The sequence below is a fragment of the Equus przewalskii genome, chromosome 2 (genome assembly GCF_037783145.1).
Source record: "Equus przewalskii isolate Varuska chromosome 2, EquPr2, whole genome shotgun sequence".
NCBI lineage: Eukaryota > Metazoa > Chordata > Mammalia > Perissodactyla > Equidae > Equus > Equus przewalskii.
Window position 1 is genome coordinate 34,915,411 of NC_091832.1, and position 13,347 is coordinate 34,928,757.

A 13,347-nucleotide genomic window follows, 5' to 3' on the forward strand; every position below is an offset into this window, starting at 1 on the left:
GCGGGCGGAAGCGCTACCTTATCCTGGGAAGGTCGATCTAGGCCGCCCCAGGCTGGAGTGGGGGTGGGGTGCGGATGCATCTTCGGATGCTACGGTCCCCAACCCCTTCTAGGCCAAGGTCTCCCGCACCCAGTGGGAATTTGGGGCCGGGGAAATTGAGGTGGGAGAGGAAGAGAAGCGGAGCCTCCCTGGCAGAGGACGTGGGGGAAGGGGCGCCCTAAAGGGGGAAACGAGCGCTGCCCAGGATGCTGGCCCCTTTAAGAGGCCGGGCCGGCTCTGCGGCGGTTCCAGCTAACCGCGTGCCTGGTGCAGCTCTGCGGTCCGCGTCCCCGGGCGAAGAATCGGAGCCGTGCCGGGCGGCAGGACCCGGCGCAGGAGACGGCGTGCTTCGATGGGCAGCTGGGCGGGGCCAGAGCTGCGGACAGCCTGTCAGCGGAGCCGGGACAGCGGCGCAGCCCTGGAGTGGGCGGAGCCCAGGGCCGTGGGCGTGGCCCGGCGCTGCGGCCTCGGGGGCGGGGCCTCGGGCTCCTGGAGCGCCGCAGAGGGCGGCGGGGTGGGCGGGGCGAGCGCGGGGGCGGGGCCTGTGTCTGCAGTGGGCGGGGCCCGCCGCAGAGGGGCAGTGCCGGCCGAGGGTCCTCTGCGCGCGGCTGCCGCGGCGTCTCCACACCGTCCCTGACAGCCCCGGCGGTGGACCCGCGACCCTCGCTCGCTCGCTCGCGCAGCCGCCGCGGCCTCCACCCCGGCCCGAGTCCGTCCCTCGCCTCGGCGCCCACATCCGGGGGCCGTCCGGCCCGCGTCGCTGCGGAGGCCGCATCTGGCGCGCATCTGGAACCGCCCGGCCGGCCGCGCTGGAGCCCGCGCCTGCCCTGGCCCGGCCGCGCCGGGAGCCCTGCCCGGAGCTGGAGCCGCACCTGGAGCCGCGGGCCCGGGGCCTTGAGCCGCGCAGCCGGCGCATGGTGAACTCGCTGCTGTTCGGGGAGATGGCCTTGGCCTTCGGCTGCCCGCCGGGCGCCGGCGGCGGCGGGGTCTGCCCCGGTGGCGGCGGCGGCGGCGGCGGGGCCGGGCCGGGGCCGTCGCCGGTGACGGCGGCGCTGCGGGACGACTTGGGCTCCAACATCCATCTCCTGAAGGGGCTCAACGTGCGCTTCCGCTGCTTCCTGGCCAAGGTGCACGAGCTGGAGCGGCGCAACCGGCTGCTGGAGAAGCAGCTGGAGCAGCAGCAGAGCGAGCGCGAGCGGCGGCTGCGCTACAAGACCTTCTCCCGCGAGCAGGCCGTGCAGACCGGGCCCGAGCTGCTGCTGCCGCCCGCGCCCGGCGGCGGGCACGGCAGCGGCGCGGCGGCCGGCGCCAACGCCAACGCGCTGGCCCTGGGCGGCCTGCCCCCCGGCGGCGGCTCGCACCCGCAGCACTACGGCCGCCTGCCCGGGACCATCTGGAGCTACACGCAGGTGCGGCGCACGGGCGGCGGCGGCGTGGAGACCGTGCAGGGCCCCGGCGTGTCGTGGGTGCACCCCGACGGCGTGGGCGTGCAGATCGACACCATCACGCCCGAGATACGCGCGCTCTACAACGTGCTGGCCAAGGTGAAGCGCGAGCGCGACGAGTACAAGCGGAGGTGAGTGGCTCTCGCCCCTCCCCCCGCACCTCCTGGGGAGGGGGCGTCCAGGTCCCGGCAGCCGCGGAATGTGTTCGGGAGGGGTCGGGACCGGCCAGCTGGTCCGAGCAGGTGGGCTGGAAGCTGTGTTTGCAGAGCGCCCGCCTGCACACGCTTGGAAAACTCAGTTATCTGCTTCCAAGAATGGGGGCGGGCGCTGACTACGGTAGGGGACACCTCGGCGCCGTCATTGGACCAGGCAAGTTGTCTTCTGGGTGACATAATCATCGGTGTTTTATGGGATCTCATTTAATCCTCACGGCAGAGTGTAGGGCCTTTTTATCCCCATTTTGTAGATGAGGAAACTGAGGCACAGAGATGCAAGTGACTTGTCCAAGGTGGCTTGGCTAATAAGTGGTGAAGCCCGGATTTGAACTAGTGATTTTAACTATTGCTGGCTAGTCTGTCTCCCAGCTTAGGTATTTTCCTAAGGGTGTAGCAGTGGGGCTCCCCTGCCTTCATGGGTGAAAAGAAAAAACTCTTAACCAACCCACTGGCTTCTTGTTCCTTGAGTTAAATGAGATCAAGTGTTTGAAAATGGACAGATCGCCCCTGCCTGCTAGGGCCAGGGTCTGCCGTCTTGCTCCGGCTCTGTAAGGTCCAGCTGGCTGGGCTGGATAAGCGTACCTACATCAGCCTGGCCCCAGGCTTTTAAAAACACCTCCCTTCGCTCCTCTTCTCCCCACCGCGCTATTGTTCTGGTTTATTGGGCCCCAGCAAACTCAGCCCTAAAGGCCCACAGGAAGAGAGAAGCTTGGGCTAGAAGACTGGACATCGAATGGACCCAGGCCACTGTCTCTGGCTGGAGTGTAGGGCAGACTGCCTGCAGGACTGGCTAGCACATCCTGCCCAGCTCAGATTCCCCAGCTGGGAGACCGACATTGCTTCCTGCCTGCAGCCAGGCTGACAGTGCTGTCTGCTCGGCTCTCTGATAAGAGGAGACGGGTCTGTCCGTAGCATCGGAACATCGCAGGCCTGGGTGGGGGTGGGGTCCTCTGGTCCTGGCTGCTGCTCTCCCAGGCATGCAACTCTGCACTGGCAGCCGGGGCTCTGCACTCCAGGGCTTGGAGGATGTGCTGAGAAGGATCTTTCCTTCTGCTCCTTGAATCCTGGTGCTCACATGAGCACAGAGGTCTGCCCAGGTAGCTGGGCATGGATCTCCTTCCGTCTCCTTCCACTGGGCAGCCTGGCTCCTGAGCAGGACTCAGGTGCCTGCTCCATCACCTGCTTGTGAGATTGTTGAACTACTTGGAAGCCTGTTTGCTCATCTGAGAAATGGGCATAATAAAATCCACCCACTGTGGCATGAAGGACGAGTAGGGCGGTGATGCTTTTCGGAAGGTATAAAGTAATCAAGCTGATGTGATAAAGGTGACGGGCTCTTTGTCAAGCCAGCGGAGAGTAGACACCCAGAGACTCAGGTCTTTGCAGAGCCTGGCTTTCTGGGGTTAGGTCTTAACACCCGCTCGAGACGAGCGACTCTCCTGAGCTGGGAGTCTCTCTTGAGGACTTGAGAGTGGCCTGCTGACTCGCCATGGAGGCAGGAGGTAGGCTGCCTCCCTGCCCCTCGTGGGCAGCTTCACTGGGGTGGGGAAGGGAAACAGGCGTTTGCTCTCGATGGTGAAACTCGGAGGGATGGGCCCTACTGTCTGCCGCTGGGGATGGTGTCGTCATGCCCTAGGCTTGCGCTGTTTGTTTTAATGTGTGTGTGCTTTTTGGACCTGGCTACTAAGGAGATGGAAAACCGTGCCCAGTCTTAGAGGCAGATAGGTTGGCATTGAGCAATGCTCTGTTCAAGTTGCGCCCAGGGCGTGGGGTGTGATGTCAGCTTCTGGCGCTGGCCTGGAATGAGACGGGCTCTGCCAAGACAGGTGGAGTGCGGGTGTCGCTCTTCCCGCCCTCTGGGGTGCGTGTGCACCTTCTCTTTCCCCATTCTTTTGTGAACTGGGGAGACGCATCTTTTCTGACATTGATTCAGGGCTCAAGTTGGGGTTTTCCAAAGCAAGTCTACTCCCTTCCTTGGGCCTCAGTTTCCCTTTCTGTAAAGTGAGAGGTGGATGGGCTAGAACTATGCTCCTCGAAGTGCCAGGCTTCCTCAGAGATGCTTTAGGGGTTCCTTGAATATTAAATAAAAATGAATATTTAAAATTATATTAAAATGTTCATATGGTCATAAAAATGGGCTCACTCACTTTTAAGTTCTTCATTTTAACTCATCAAAGTCCACATTTTGGCTAATTTGTTAGTGGTCGGCCTCAAGTAAAGGCCACTCTCCTCCTTTGTCCATTTGTCTGAAGAGCATTCTGAGATTGCAAAGCAAACTGCTAAAAACGATTCCCATTCGTAACTACTTCTCTGTGTGAGTCAGGATTTTCCTGATACTCTGCAGCCAAAACTGGAGATGGAATTAAACGGGACGTGGAGCTGTCATCCAGAATGCCGGTTCTCAGTGTTAATGGTCAAAATAGCCTCATCAGCCTCACTGAGTGAATTGAGAATAGATAACTGTTATATATTTGAACCTAGGATAGAAATTTACACGAGTAACATTCTATTTGTACTTGTTTCTGTATTTGAGTTTCTCCTAAGAATTTTCTTTTGGGAGGAGGGTGGGCATATGATCAACTTTTTAAAAAGCTTAAAAACCCCTTGGCTAGATGATCTCAAAGGGTCTGCCCGGCTTTGACGGTCTGTGAATCTGAGTTTGAGCTCCTAGCCCACTTCCGGTCCCCCGTCCCGAAGAGAAGTCGAGGCTGAGGGATGAGACCACGGTGTTTGTCTGGACTCTTGGCCTCTGAAGGCTTCAGATTCTTCCAGGATGTCTAGCACGGAGTCCCAAGCAGTGAGCAATGAAAGAAGCCTGTGCCAGGGTCTCCTTGGGTCCACTTGGAGGAATTCAGAGCCTCGGAGACCCCAACTTCCTTCCTCAAAGGGCAGCCCGGCATGTGTCGGTCAGTGTTCTCCAAGCTAGAGGCCTTCTGGGTTCCACCTCCATGATTTGTGACTATAGCCACGTCCCACTACCTGTATTATTACTTATGTAAAATATTGTAAACAGCTTTATTGAGGTATAATTTGCATATCCTGAAATCCTTGCATTCTAAGCATACAATTGAATGATTTTTAGTAAGTCCACAGAGTTGTGCAGCCATCACCACAATCCCAGCTTTAGAATACTTGCATCATGCCCGAAAGATCCTTCGTGCCCATTTGCAGTTCGCCCCCATTCCCACCCAGCCCAAGCAGCCCCCGACCTGCTCTCTGTTTCTATAGCTCGGCCTTTTGTGGACACTTCATATATAGAGAACCATACGATAGGTAGTCTTTCGTGTGTGGTTTCTCTCACTTAGGTAGTGTTTTTGAGGTTCGCCCGTGTCGTGGCGTCTATCAGTAGTACATCCCTTTGTGTGCTGAATAATGGTCCACTGTATGGTTAGACCACATTTTGTTCATCCATTCACCTGGTGAGTGCCTGGGCCCTGGCCTGCACCCTCCTGCTTTGACTTCTCCTTGCTCCAGGCAGCTCCGAGCTCTTTACCGCAAGGGAGATGTGGTCGCCGAAACTGTAACGCGACAAGGTTGTCAGGCGTTGATTTGGAAACCAAAACAAACATCACTGCCCCGTCACCACCCAGTGCCACCAAAATATCCTGTTCTGAGTTTGTAGGCTGGGGGCTTTTCCCTGGGAGAGTCCTGCTGAATCTGCCTGAACTCGAAACAAATGAGAGTTCTCTGAATTGGCATCTGAGAGACCTGGACTCTGGGTCTGGCTCTGCCACTAGGCGCTGTGTGACCTCAGGCCAGTTGCTGCCCTCTCTGAGCCTTAGGTCCTTCACCTTTACACCAGGGGATTTCTACTGGTGATCTCTCCCAGCTCGCTCTACACTTAGAGTCTGTGACTTGAAGGGGCCCAAGTCAGGGCTGCCCTTTCTGCCTCCTGCAATGACAGTCTGGGCATCCCCCTCTCCTGTCCCCAGGCCCAGTGTGGTTTGGAACTGGCTGGTTTCGTTCCCTCCTCCTGTAGGTTGCCAAATGTCTGCCCCTGACTCAAGTCAGCATGAAGGGCTTGGTTTATTTTCCCTGGTGCCTGGGGCGATGGGAGCTTTGAGACCCAGGAGGGACCACGGTGTTCATTTAGCCTGGTGGGCCCTTTGGATCCCTGGGTTCTAGAGCAGGGTGTCTTGGGGCGATTCTGGGGACAGTGGGGGCTGAGCACCTGGGATGTGGCCCTCATTAACCGCAGAAGCGCCATTTCAGTGACTCTCAGATTGACATATGGAGGGAGATTCAATTGGGAAACAGGGTTCTACAGTTTAGAAAAAAGAGAAACAAAGAAGTCGCTGACTCAGCTGAGTACTTTCATTTTAGGAAGGTGGAAACTGAGGCCCAGAGGCAGCTGAACCCCAAAGCCGAGCTGGGCAGACCTCTGTCTGCCGTTGGGAGCTTTCCTTGCCGCTCCGAGGTGACGCCCGAGCCATCTGCCTGAGGTCGGGGCTTGCTAGAGTTCTTGCCGCTTTTGGTGTGCCTGCCTTTAAGCATTTTTTAAAAAGCCACTTTCAGAGATGGGAGGAACTTTTGTCACAGCTATTTCTGATCGTGAGCAGGAAAGGGCTGGGCTGTTGGCCTGAATGGAGGGCTCCAAAAAGGGCTGGTGGGTGAGCCCGCTGGAGTGTCCCCAGCCTTTTCCCGTCATGCCCTGGGTGGCCCTTGAGCAGGTGGGTGGTGGCCCCTGAACACCCCAGAGCCAGAAGACCGCCCCGGAGGGCTGGCCGGAGGGCTTCGTTCCCTGCCACTTCCGTCATTTCTGAAGCTGCCACGGACGCGGACTCTTTATTTCTGATTTTCCTGGGAGGCAGCCTGAGATGGTGGACAAAGGGTTCGAATCCTAGCTCTCCTGCTCCCTGTGTGACTATGGGATATTGCTTGGCCTCTCTGAGCTGCCTGAGCCACTGCTTTCTGTGAAAGAGGGAGAAGAATGTTGCTCCCCCAGGGACTGAGAAGGAATAAGTGAGCTCATGTGTTACGGCACCGGGGGCTTAGCAGGCTGCTGGTATGGCTCCCCCCACCCCCCCCCAGCCCATCCCTTCCCCCTGCACCGTCTGCTCCCTTCATGGACAGGCCTTCAGTGCTGGACTGCCCAGCACATCCATTTCAGGACACGTCGCCGCTCTCTGTCCTGTGGAAGGCGCCAGAGATGGTGCTGGGGGCGGAGGAGAAAGGGCTGCTGCTTTGTCCCGCATCTCTAAGGAGGGGGTTCTTCCTACTCGTAGCGGTTGATTTGTGCCTCCGGAAATCTCTGGCCACCCCCCGCCTTTTCTCCCAACCTCTCTTAAAAGAAACCCACAAAACCCCCTCCATCTTGCTCCTCAGTGTTCCAGACACTCTTGGCTGGGCTGGCATTCTCTTTGGGGACAAATTTGGGAGGGATTTTCAGAGCCTCAAGCTAGAGGGAGGGAATGAGGTCCCAGAAAAGAAGAGGAAGCAGGAAGCAGGGAGACAGCTGACGCTGAAGATTCCTTCTCCCAGGAATGCAGGCGGGGCCTTCGCCTCGCTTGGCCACCGGATGCGAGTCCCCCCCCCCCGCCCCCCCCGCCCCCCTGCCCCCACCCCCTGCACACACACTCACACTGACACTCCTGCTCTCATCCTCATCTCACACACTCTCAGGCTCTCTCTCCAGGCTCCTGGCCGCGTCCCCACACGTGTCGGGGTTTGAAGGACACAGAAGGGTAGACCCAGAATTTGAACACGCTCTTTACTGCAAGGAGATGCGCTGACTGCGGGGGAATTGATTTAACCGTGCCATGTGTCAGTGATACCCGAGGCTGTGGACTTTCATTTGGAGTTCTGGCTTTTGCCAGTTCTTGCTTTTGATAGCACTGGGGAGATGAAGCTGGGCTGGCGTTCAGTTTATTTCCTGTGTCGTGGAGGCTAAGGGCCGGGGACAGGGAAGGAGGCAGCCCTGTTGTCCTCTGTGCTCAGGATTAGCATGTGTTGCTCTTCCCTGACTTGCTTCCATCAGGCATTCCTGAGCGCCCATTACCTCCCCCATCGTGGCACCCCCACACCCGGAGCCGTAATTGCCTGGGATGTGTCTGCTGCCCCGCTGCCCGTAAGCTCTGTGGGGGCGGCTCTCCTACAGAGTCCAGCCAGGGCCCGGCCTCAGTCCATGCTGAGCAAGTATCTGTGCCCCAGTGAGGGCTCTGTGCCTGGCTGCTGCGTGCTGGGAGGCCCCCAATGGGCCTGGGGAGGTAAGGCACAGATGACACGGATGACTGACACGGACTCTACATCCCGGGACTTTCGGCTTATGGAGGGAATGGTCTGGACTAGGAATCAGGAGATCTGCCCTGCAGTTCTGACACGTTGGTTCAGCAAGTTTGAATAAACACCATCGCCTGGCGCCAGATGCCAGACCCCAGTGCAGGAGCTAAAAGCTGGGCGAGCTTAGGCTAGTCACTTTGCCTCTTTGAGTCTCAGTTTCCTCATCTGGAAAAGGGGGATGCTGAGCTCTGTGTCCCAGGCTAGTGGGAGGAGGAAAATATCTACCACTCTTTGTAAACGGTGAAGTTCCAAAAGAATTACACAGCAAGATTTCACAGGGCAGCGGGGTGGGGGTCCTGAGGGGTGAGGGGTGCCGGCTTTGTGAGGTGGGCAGAAGTCCAGGACCAGGCTGGAAGCGGGGAGAGGGTGGTCCACGCCCTGCAGGCAGCCTCTGGTGGTCGTGCAGCCTCAGGGCATTGCTGGCTGCAAGGTGTTTAGAGGATCCCAGGCCAGATGAGAGCCTGGTGCAGGTTTCTATGCGGCTGCCGGCCCCAGGGGAGCGCCCTCCCACCCTCGGTGGGTGCCATGGCCTGGCTGCCTGGGCAGGATGTGGTTTCTGACTCTTAGTTCCTGGTACACGAGAGGGTAGTTGTCACTCAACAGTAAACCCAGCAAATTCCTCTGGTTCCCTCGAGGGCCTGTGGCCGGGCTGAGCCCCCAGGGGGTGGTATGGGGCAGCTAGAGCCCTTTGGAGTCCAGGTCGTGGTCCTGGCTGGCCTGTGGCGTGATCTGAGCTTCCCGTTGCCTGCCTGGGAATGGGGACGCTGGGAAGATGGGCTTGTCCAGTGCCCGCGGAAGACCTCCTCTCTGTAACTCTGTTGGCGTGGGCTGGATGCTGCGCATTCTGTGTAATCTCTTACGCCTCAGTTTGTTGCTCTGTAAAGTGGGGATAAGGTTTCTTAGGAGTTCTGCTTCCCAGAGCTGATGTAAAAATCAATTGAAATCGTGGAGTGTGAAAGCATTTTGAAAATGTTTAAAAATAAATCATAATGACTTAACAGCCACCATCGATTGAGTACCTCCTGCCTCTGGGCTCTGGGATGACCCCTTTCAACAAGTGGGAGTTAATTATTAGAGGAACCCAAGAGGTAGGACTCGGTTATGCCCATCTTACAGATGAGAGGATCAGAGAGGTGAAGAACTCTGGCCCAGATCTCACAGCAAGTCCAGTCTGGGGCTCCAGGCCCCAAGTTCAGGGCTCTTCCCCGGGGGAGACGCAGGCTGGCCTCGTCCCATGCCCCCTGAGGGCTGGTGGAGGCTGGCCCAGGGTGAGGAGGCACGGGGTCTCCCCGGCGCCCATCGCAATATTGCCACGGCAGGTGGCAGAGCAGGAGGTGGCTGCTGCTCTGGGAAGACTTCCTGCTGTCACTTTACAGTAATTATTTCTTGAGAAGCTGGTGGATCCCTGGCAGTGGCAGGCAGACAAGCCTCCGGGGCCCCCGTTGTGGGCCGTCCAGACCCTGCTCTTTGTAGATGATCCTACTGGGGAGCCCCACTCTGCTGGGGGGAGTTCCTGGTCAGCCACAGAGGTTGGCACACCTGGGCTGGCGGGCCTGGCAGGGGAGGGGTTGGGGAGCAGGGATCACGGGTTACCACCTGTCTGGCACTTGCCACGTGATCTGATTTCCACCTTGTGGCAATTCTGCAGGACGGAAACCAAGGCTGGGATTTGCTAACTTGCCCCCAGTCACCCAGCAAAGCCAGGTGGCAGACTCTCAGTTAATGCTCCTCTGGTCACACCTGGCCCCTAAGTGCCCAGGGCCGGGGCCAGAGGGTCTCACCACTGATAACAGGCAGGAGGGAGCACAGGGCACTGGCTGGAGGGAGGGAAGCTGGCCTCCGCCCTGGGCTCGGGTTGCCTCACTTTTGCTTCCGTTGGGGGCCGTGAGCTTTGCCGGGGTGCAAGAACCCTGCTACGGTCCTTCTGTGCCTCTCGTTGGGGAAGATGAGTGTGCTGGGTGCAGATGTCTGAGGAGCTGGGGCTCCGTTCTCAGCGGGGGCTGCACACCCACCATGGGCCCGGCGCTGTGCTGGGCACTGGAGTGAAGCTGCCAGCCCCTACCCAGGAGCTCAGAGTCTGGGGACACAGGCAAATGTGACAATGCCATGTGACGAATATCTGCCCAAGTAGAGCCTGTGCATACTAGGGGCTCAATAAATATTTATTACTTAATTAATTTATCAAACAAATATTTATACCATGTCGACTCTTGGCCAGGCTCCATTCAGAGCAGTTTGCAAACGTTTAAATCGCATAACCTCGTAATAACACTATGAGCTGGGTACTAACAGTGGCCCATTTTAGAGATGCTGCAACTGGACCAGAGAGACATGGAGGGAACCAGGCAAAGACCACTCCTAGGTGGCAAGCCAAGATTTGAACCCAGGAAGTCAGGCTCCAGAGTCAGCCTTTATCCTGTGCGGTGCCCATTGCAAACAGCTTTCCTGCTCTGAGCCTCAGTTGTACTTCTCTTAAAGGAGGAGTATTAAATTTGACTTCGTGAGGCCATTTGGAAGATTAAATGAAGCGATGCCTCTGGAAGCATTTTATAAACTGTTGAGTGATGTGCCCATGGTGACTAAATGGTTGGAAGCCCTGGGGCCTACCCACACTGCTGTTTCTTCTCCAACTTGCCGTACAACCTGGGGCTGCTCGAAGCTCTGTGAAATGTCTCGTCCTCCCCGTGCCTTCATATTCTCACCTCCCCTGGCTCTCCCCAGGCTGTGATGGGGTGTGGGGCAGACACCTGTGAAACTAGACAGCTTGGACAGAGCATTTGTGCGGAACTCAGAAGCTGGGAAGAGAGGAAGATGAGAGTGTTTCCACAGCTTATCAGCGACGTGACCTTGAGTGAGTTATTTGCTTTTCTTAGCCACCGGTTCCTTATCTGCAAAATGGGGACAGTCATGTTGCATGATGGCATGAGAAAGTAAGCGAGGTGATGGTTCAGACCCTGGCAGCTGCCGGCATGATCACTGAATGAGGCCGGGGCCCCTGGGGAGAGGGGCAGGCCGGGAGGCAGATGGCATTTGCACCCTGGCCTGGGCAGGAGCCCCTCCGTGTGGCGGCGCTGGGTGGGGGCCCTCTCTGAGTGTCTCGGAGGTGCTTGCTTGGCGCCCTTGGCCTGCGTGCTCTGACTTTGGGATGTGCAGGTTCACACAGCCCCCCACCCATCGGCTGCTTGACGGAGAGATGCCCCCGCAGTGGAGACACTGCCTCCCGCCCTCTTAATTGGCCATTTTTATTACTTGGGTTATTTAAGACGGTTCTTGGCTCGCTGCCGCCTCGTTGCTGTCATGGGGGAGGGGAGGAGCAGTGGGTCTAAGTGGGCCCTGTGACATTCTCCGGCAGACAGGCTCCTCTGGGCAGTGTTGGTACGTCTTCCCAGGCCCGTCGGCACCCCCTTTCTGCCCCTGGCCTCCTGCGGTAATGGGCACAAGGCCATCTAACGGGATGAGGAGGAGGGCGGGGAGACCGGGATTGGAATCGCTTTGGGGGAAATTTGTGGCAAAGTCAGACCACAGGACCAGAGAGAATGCTGGAATGCTGGGTGGGACCCTGGTGGGACCCTGTGTGCCTGAAACCCAGGGATCCTGGAAGGTACCTGAGCCAGCTTAGGGCCGTCAAAGAAGGCTTCCTGGAGGAGACATCACCTGATTGTGTTTCGAAGGTCCCATAAGAGTGGAAGAGAAGGGGAGAGGGTGTGCAGGGAGAGAGAACAGCCAGTGCAGAGGCCTGAGGGTGAGCTCGCCAGGCCGCGCACCATCTGGGGCCTGCTCTCATGCCCAGGCTTGAGTCGAGACCCGGCCCGAGCCTGGCCTGCCTGCCTGCTCTTTCCTCTCCCTGTCCTCCTCCCTCCCTGTGGGCTGCTTGGCTCCCTTTGTTCTGTTTTGCTGTCTCTCATCCTCTTTCCTCTTCCTCTTTCCCTCCTTTCTTGGTTTGGTCTGGGCTCCTTATGGCTGGCTCTCTCACCCGCCCGGTCCCCCATGTGAGGCAGGGGAGGGCTGTGAGGGGGCGCTGTCCCCCACCCCCAGCCTGATGCCGGGCCGCAGTGGGGGGCTCTTTGTCTGCCGCTGGGGCTTTGTGAGCTCGTGTGTGCACGTGGGTGTGAGCCTGTGTCTACACCCTGCGGACTTGGAGCCCCCGGGGTCAGGACCCCACTTCTGGCGACCCCAGGCCCCTTGTCCTATAGGGCTGGGGTCTTGACATCATGGTGGGTGGCAGGGGAGGTTGCCTGGTGAGAGGATAGCTGCCGGGTCTTGGAGGTCAGAGCTGGCTGTCGGGGCCGCAGCCTCCCCAGCCCTCATCAGGTCTGGGCCTCGGATTAGACCCAGGGACAGGGGCGGGTGGGGAAGCCAGGCTGCTCATCTTCCCTCTCCCATCTGACCGCCTGCCTGTCCCTTCTCCCTCACACCTATGACTTCTCTTTACCTGGTGGGCACAGAGCACCCTCTGAGGTCATTTAGTCCACCCCCCTGCTTCCAGGCAGCATCGTCCCCGGTCATCCCAGATGAGTAGAGGTGCCTTCTGTCTTTTGAAAAAGATCTTCTGCGGGCTTGTCCTTCAGTGTCTTCTGTTTTTCTCTCCATTCCCACTCACATACCCGTGACCATTTTACAGATGAGGGCACTGAAGCTCAGAGAAGGAGAGCAGTTCCTTGAGGTCACACAGCAGAATAGAGGCTGGAATCCAGGTCCCCTGAACAGGGCTCCTTTGAAACCCTTGGGCTAAGGGATCCTTCTGAGGACTGTAGTCCTTTAAGGAGGGGTTTTCAAAACTCCCAGAGGCCAGAGTGTTTGGGGTGCAGGAGGCTCAGAGCCTGTCAGGTGGAGTCCAGAGACCAGGCCCAGGCCCTCTGCCAGAGGTTGGGGTCTGTGCTGCAGAAGAGGCTCTCAGCCTACGGAAGGGACATCTGAGGTGGCTGTGGCCTTCTGTCCTTCAAACAAGGACACTTCCCTGGCCTTGGCATGGCACTGGGGTCTTGGGGTGTTGACTGACTGACTGACCTACCATCCCTGTCTGCCAGCCATGCACTCGGCTGCATCATTTCTCTGTGCCTCGGTTTCCTCGTGTATAAAATGGGATGAGGAGGCCCCCAGGGTTGTTGATAAGCCAGGCCCAGGGTGGGCTGTTCCTCTCCCCTCGTCTCTGGGGTGAGCCCTGGAGTTGGAAGGGCTGAGAACTTGTCCTAGAGCTTCGGAGATGGGGAACTGCAAGCCCGATCCTCCAGTCACTGCAAACTCTGTCCCCAGGTCCCCAGTCTGGGGCTGTGGCCTGACAGACGGTACGTGTGGCTCTGTACACAGTTCTATATGGAAAGTCTTATATTTACAATTGGTATTACACTTGCCTTTAAAGAAAATACTAA

At 58.1% G+C, this 13,347-nt stretch overlaps 1 protein-coding gene across 2 annotated transcripts in view; it reads left to right on the forward strand.

Annotated features, from left to right (window-relative positions):
* The first annotated feature begins 620 nt into the window (after positions 1-620).
* Positions 621-13,347, forward strand: part of IFFO2 (intermediate filament family orphan 2) — a 46,751-nt gene continuing 34,024 nt past the window's right edge. Inside the window, exon 1 of one of the 2 annotated variants that reach the window (XM_008544065.2) lies at positions 621-1,615. In XM_008544065.2, coding sequence (XP_008542287.2) covers positions 954-1,615 — 662 coding nt within the window. In that variant the 5' untranslated portion in view covers positions 621-953. The remainder of the gene's footprint in view (positions 1,616-13,347) is intronic. The other variant, XM_070600855.1, reaches the window with a different exon arrangement.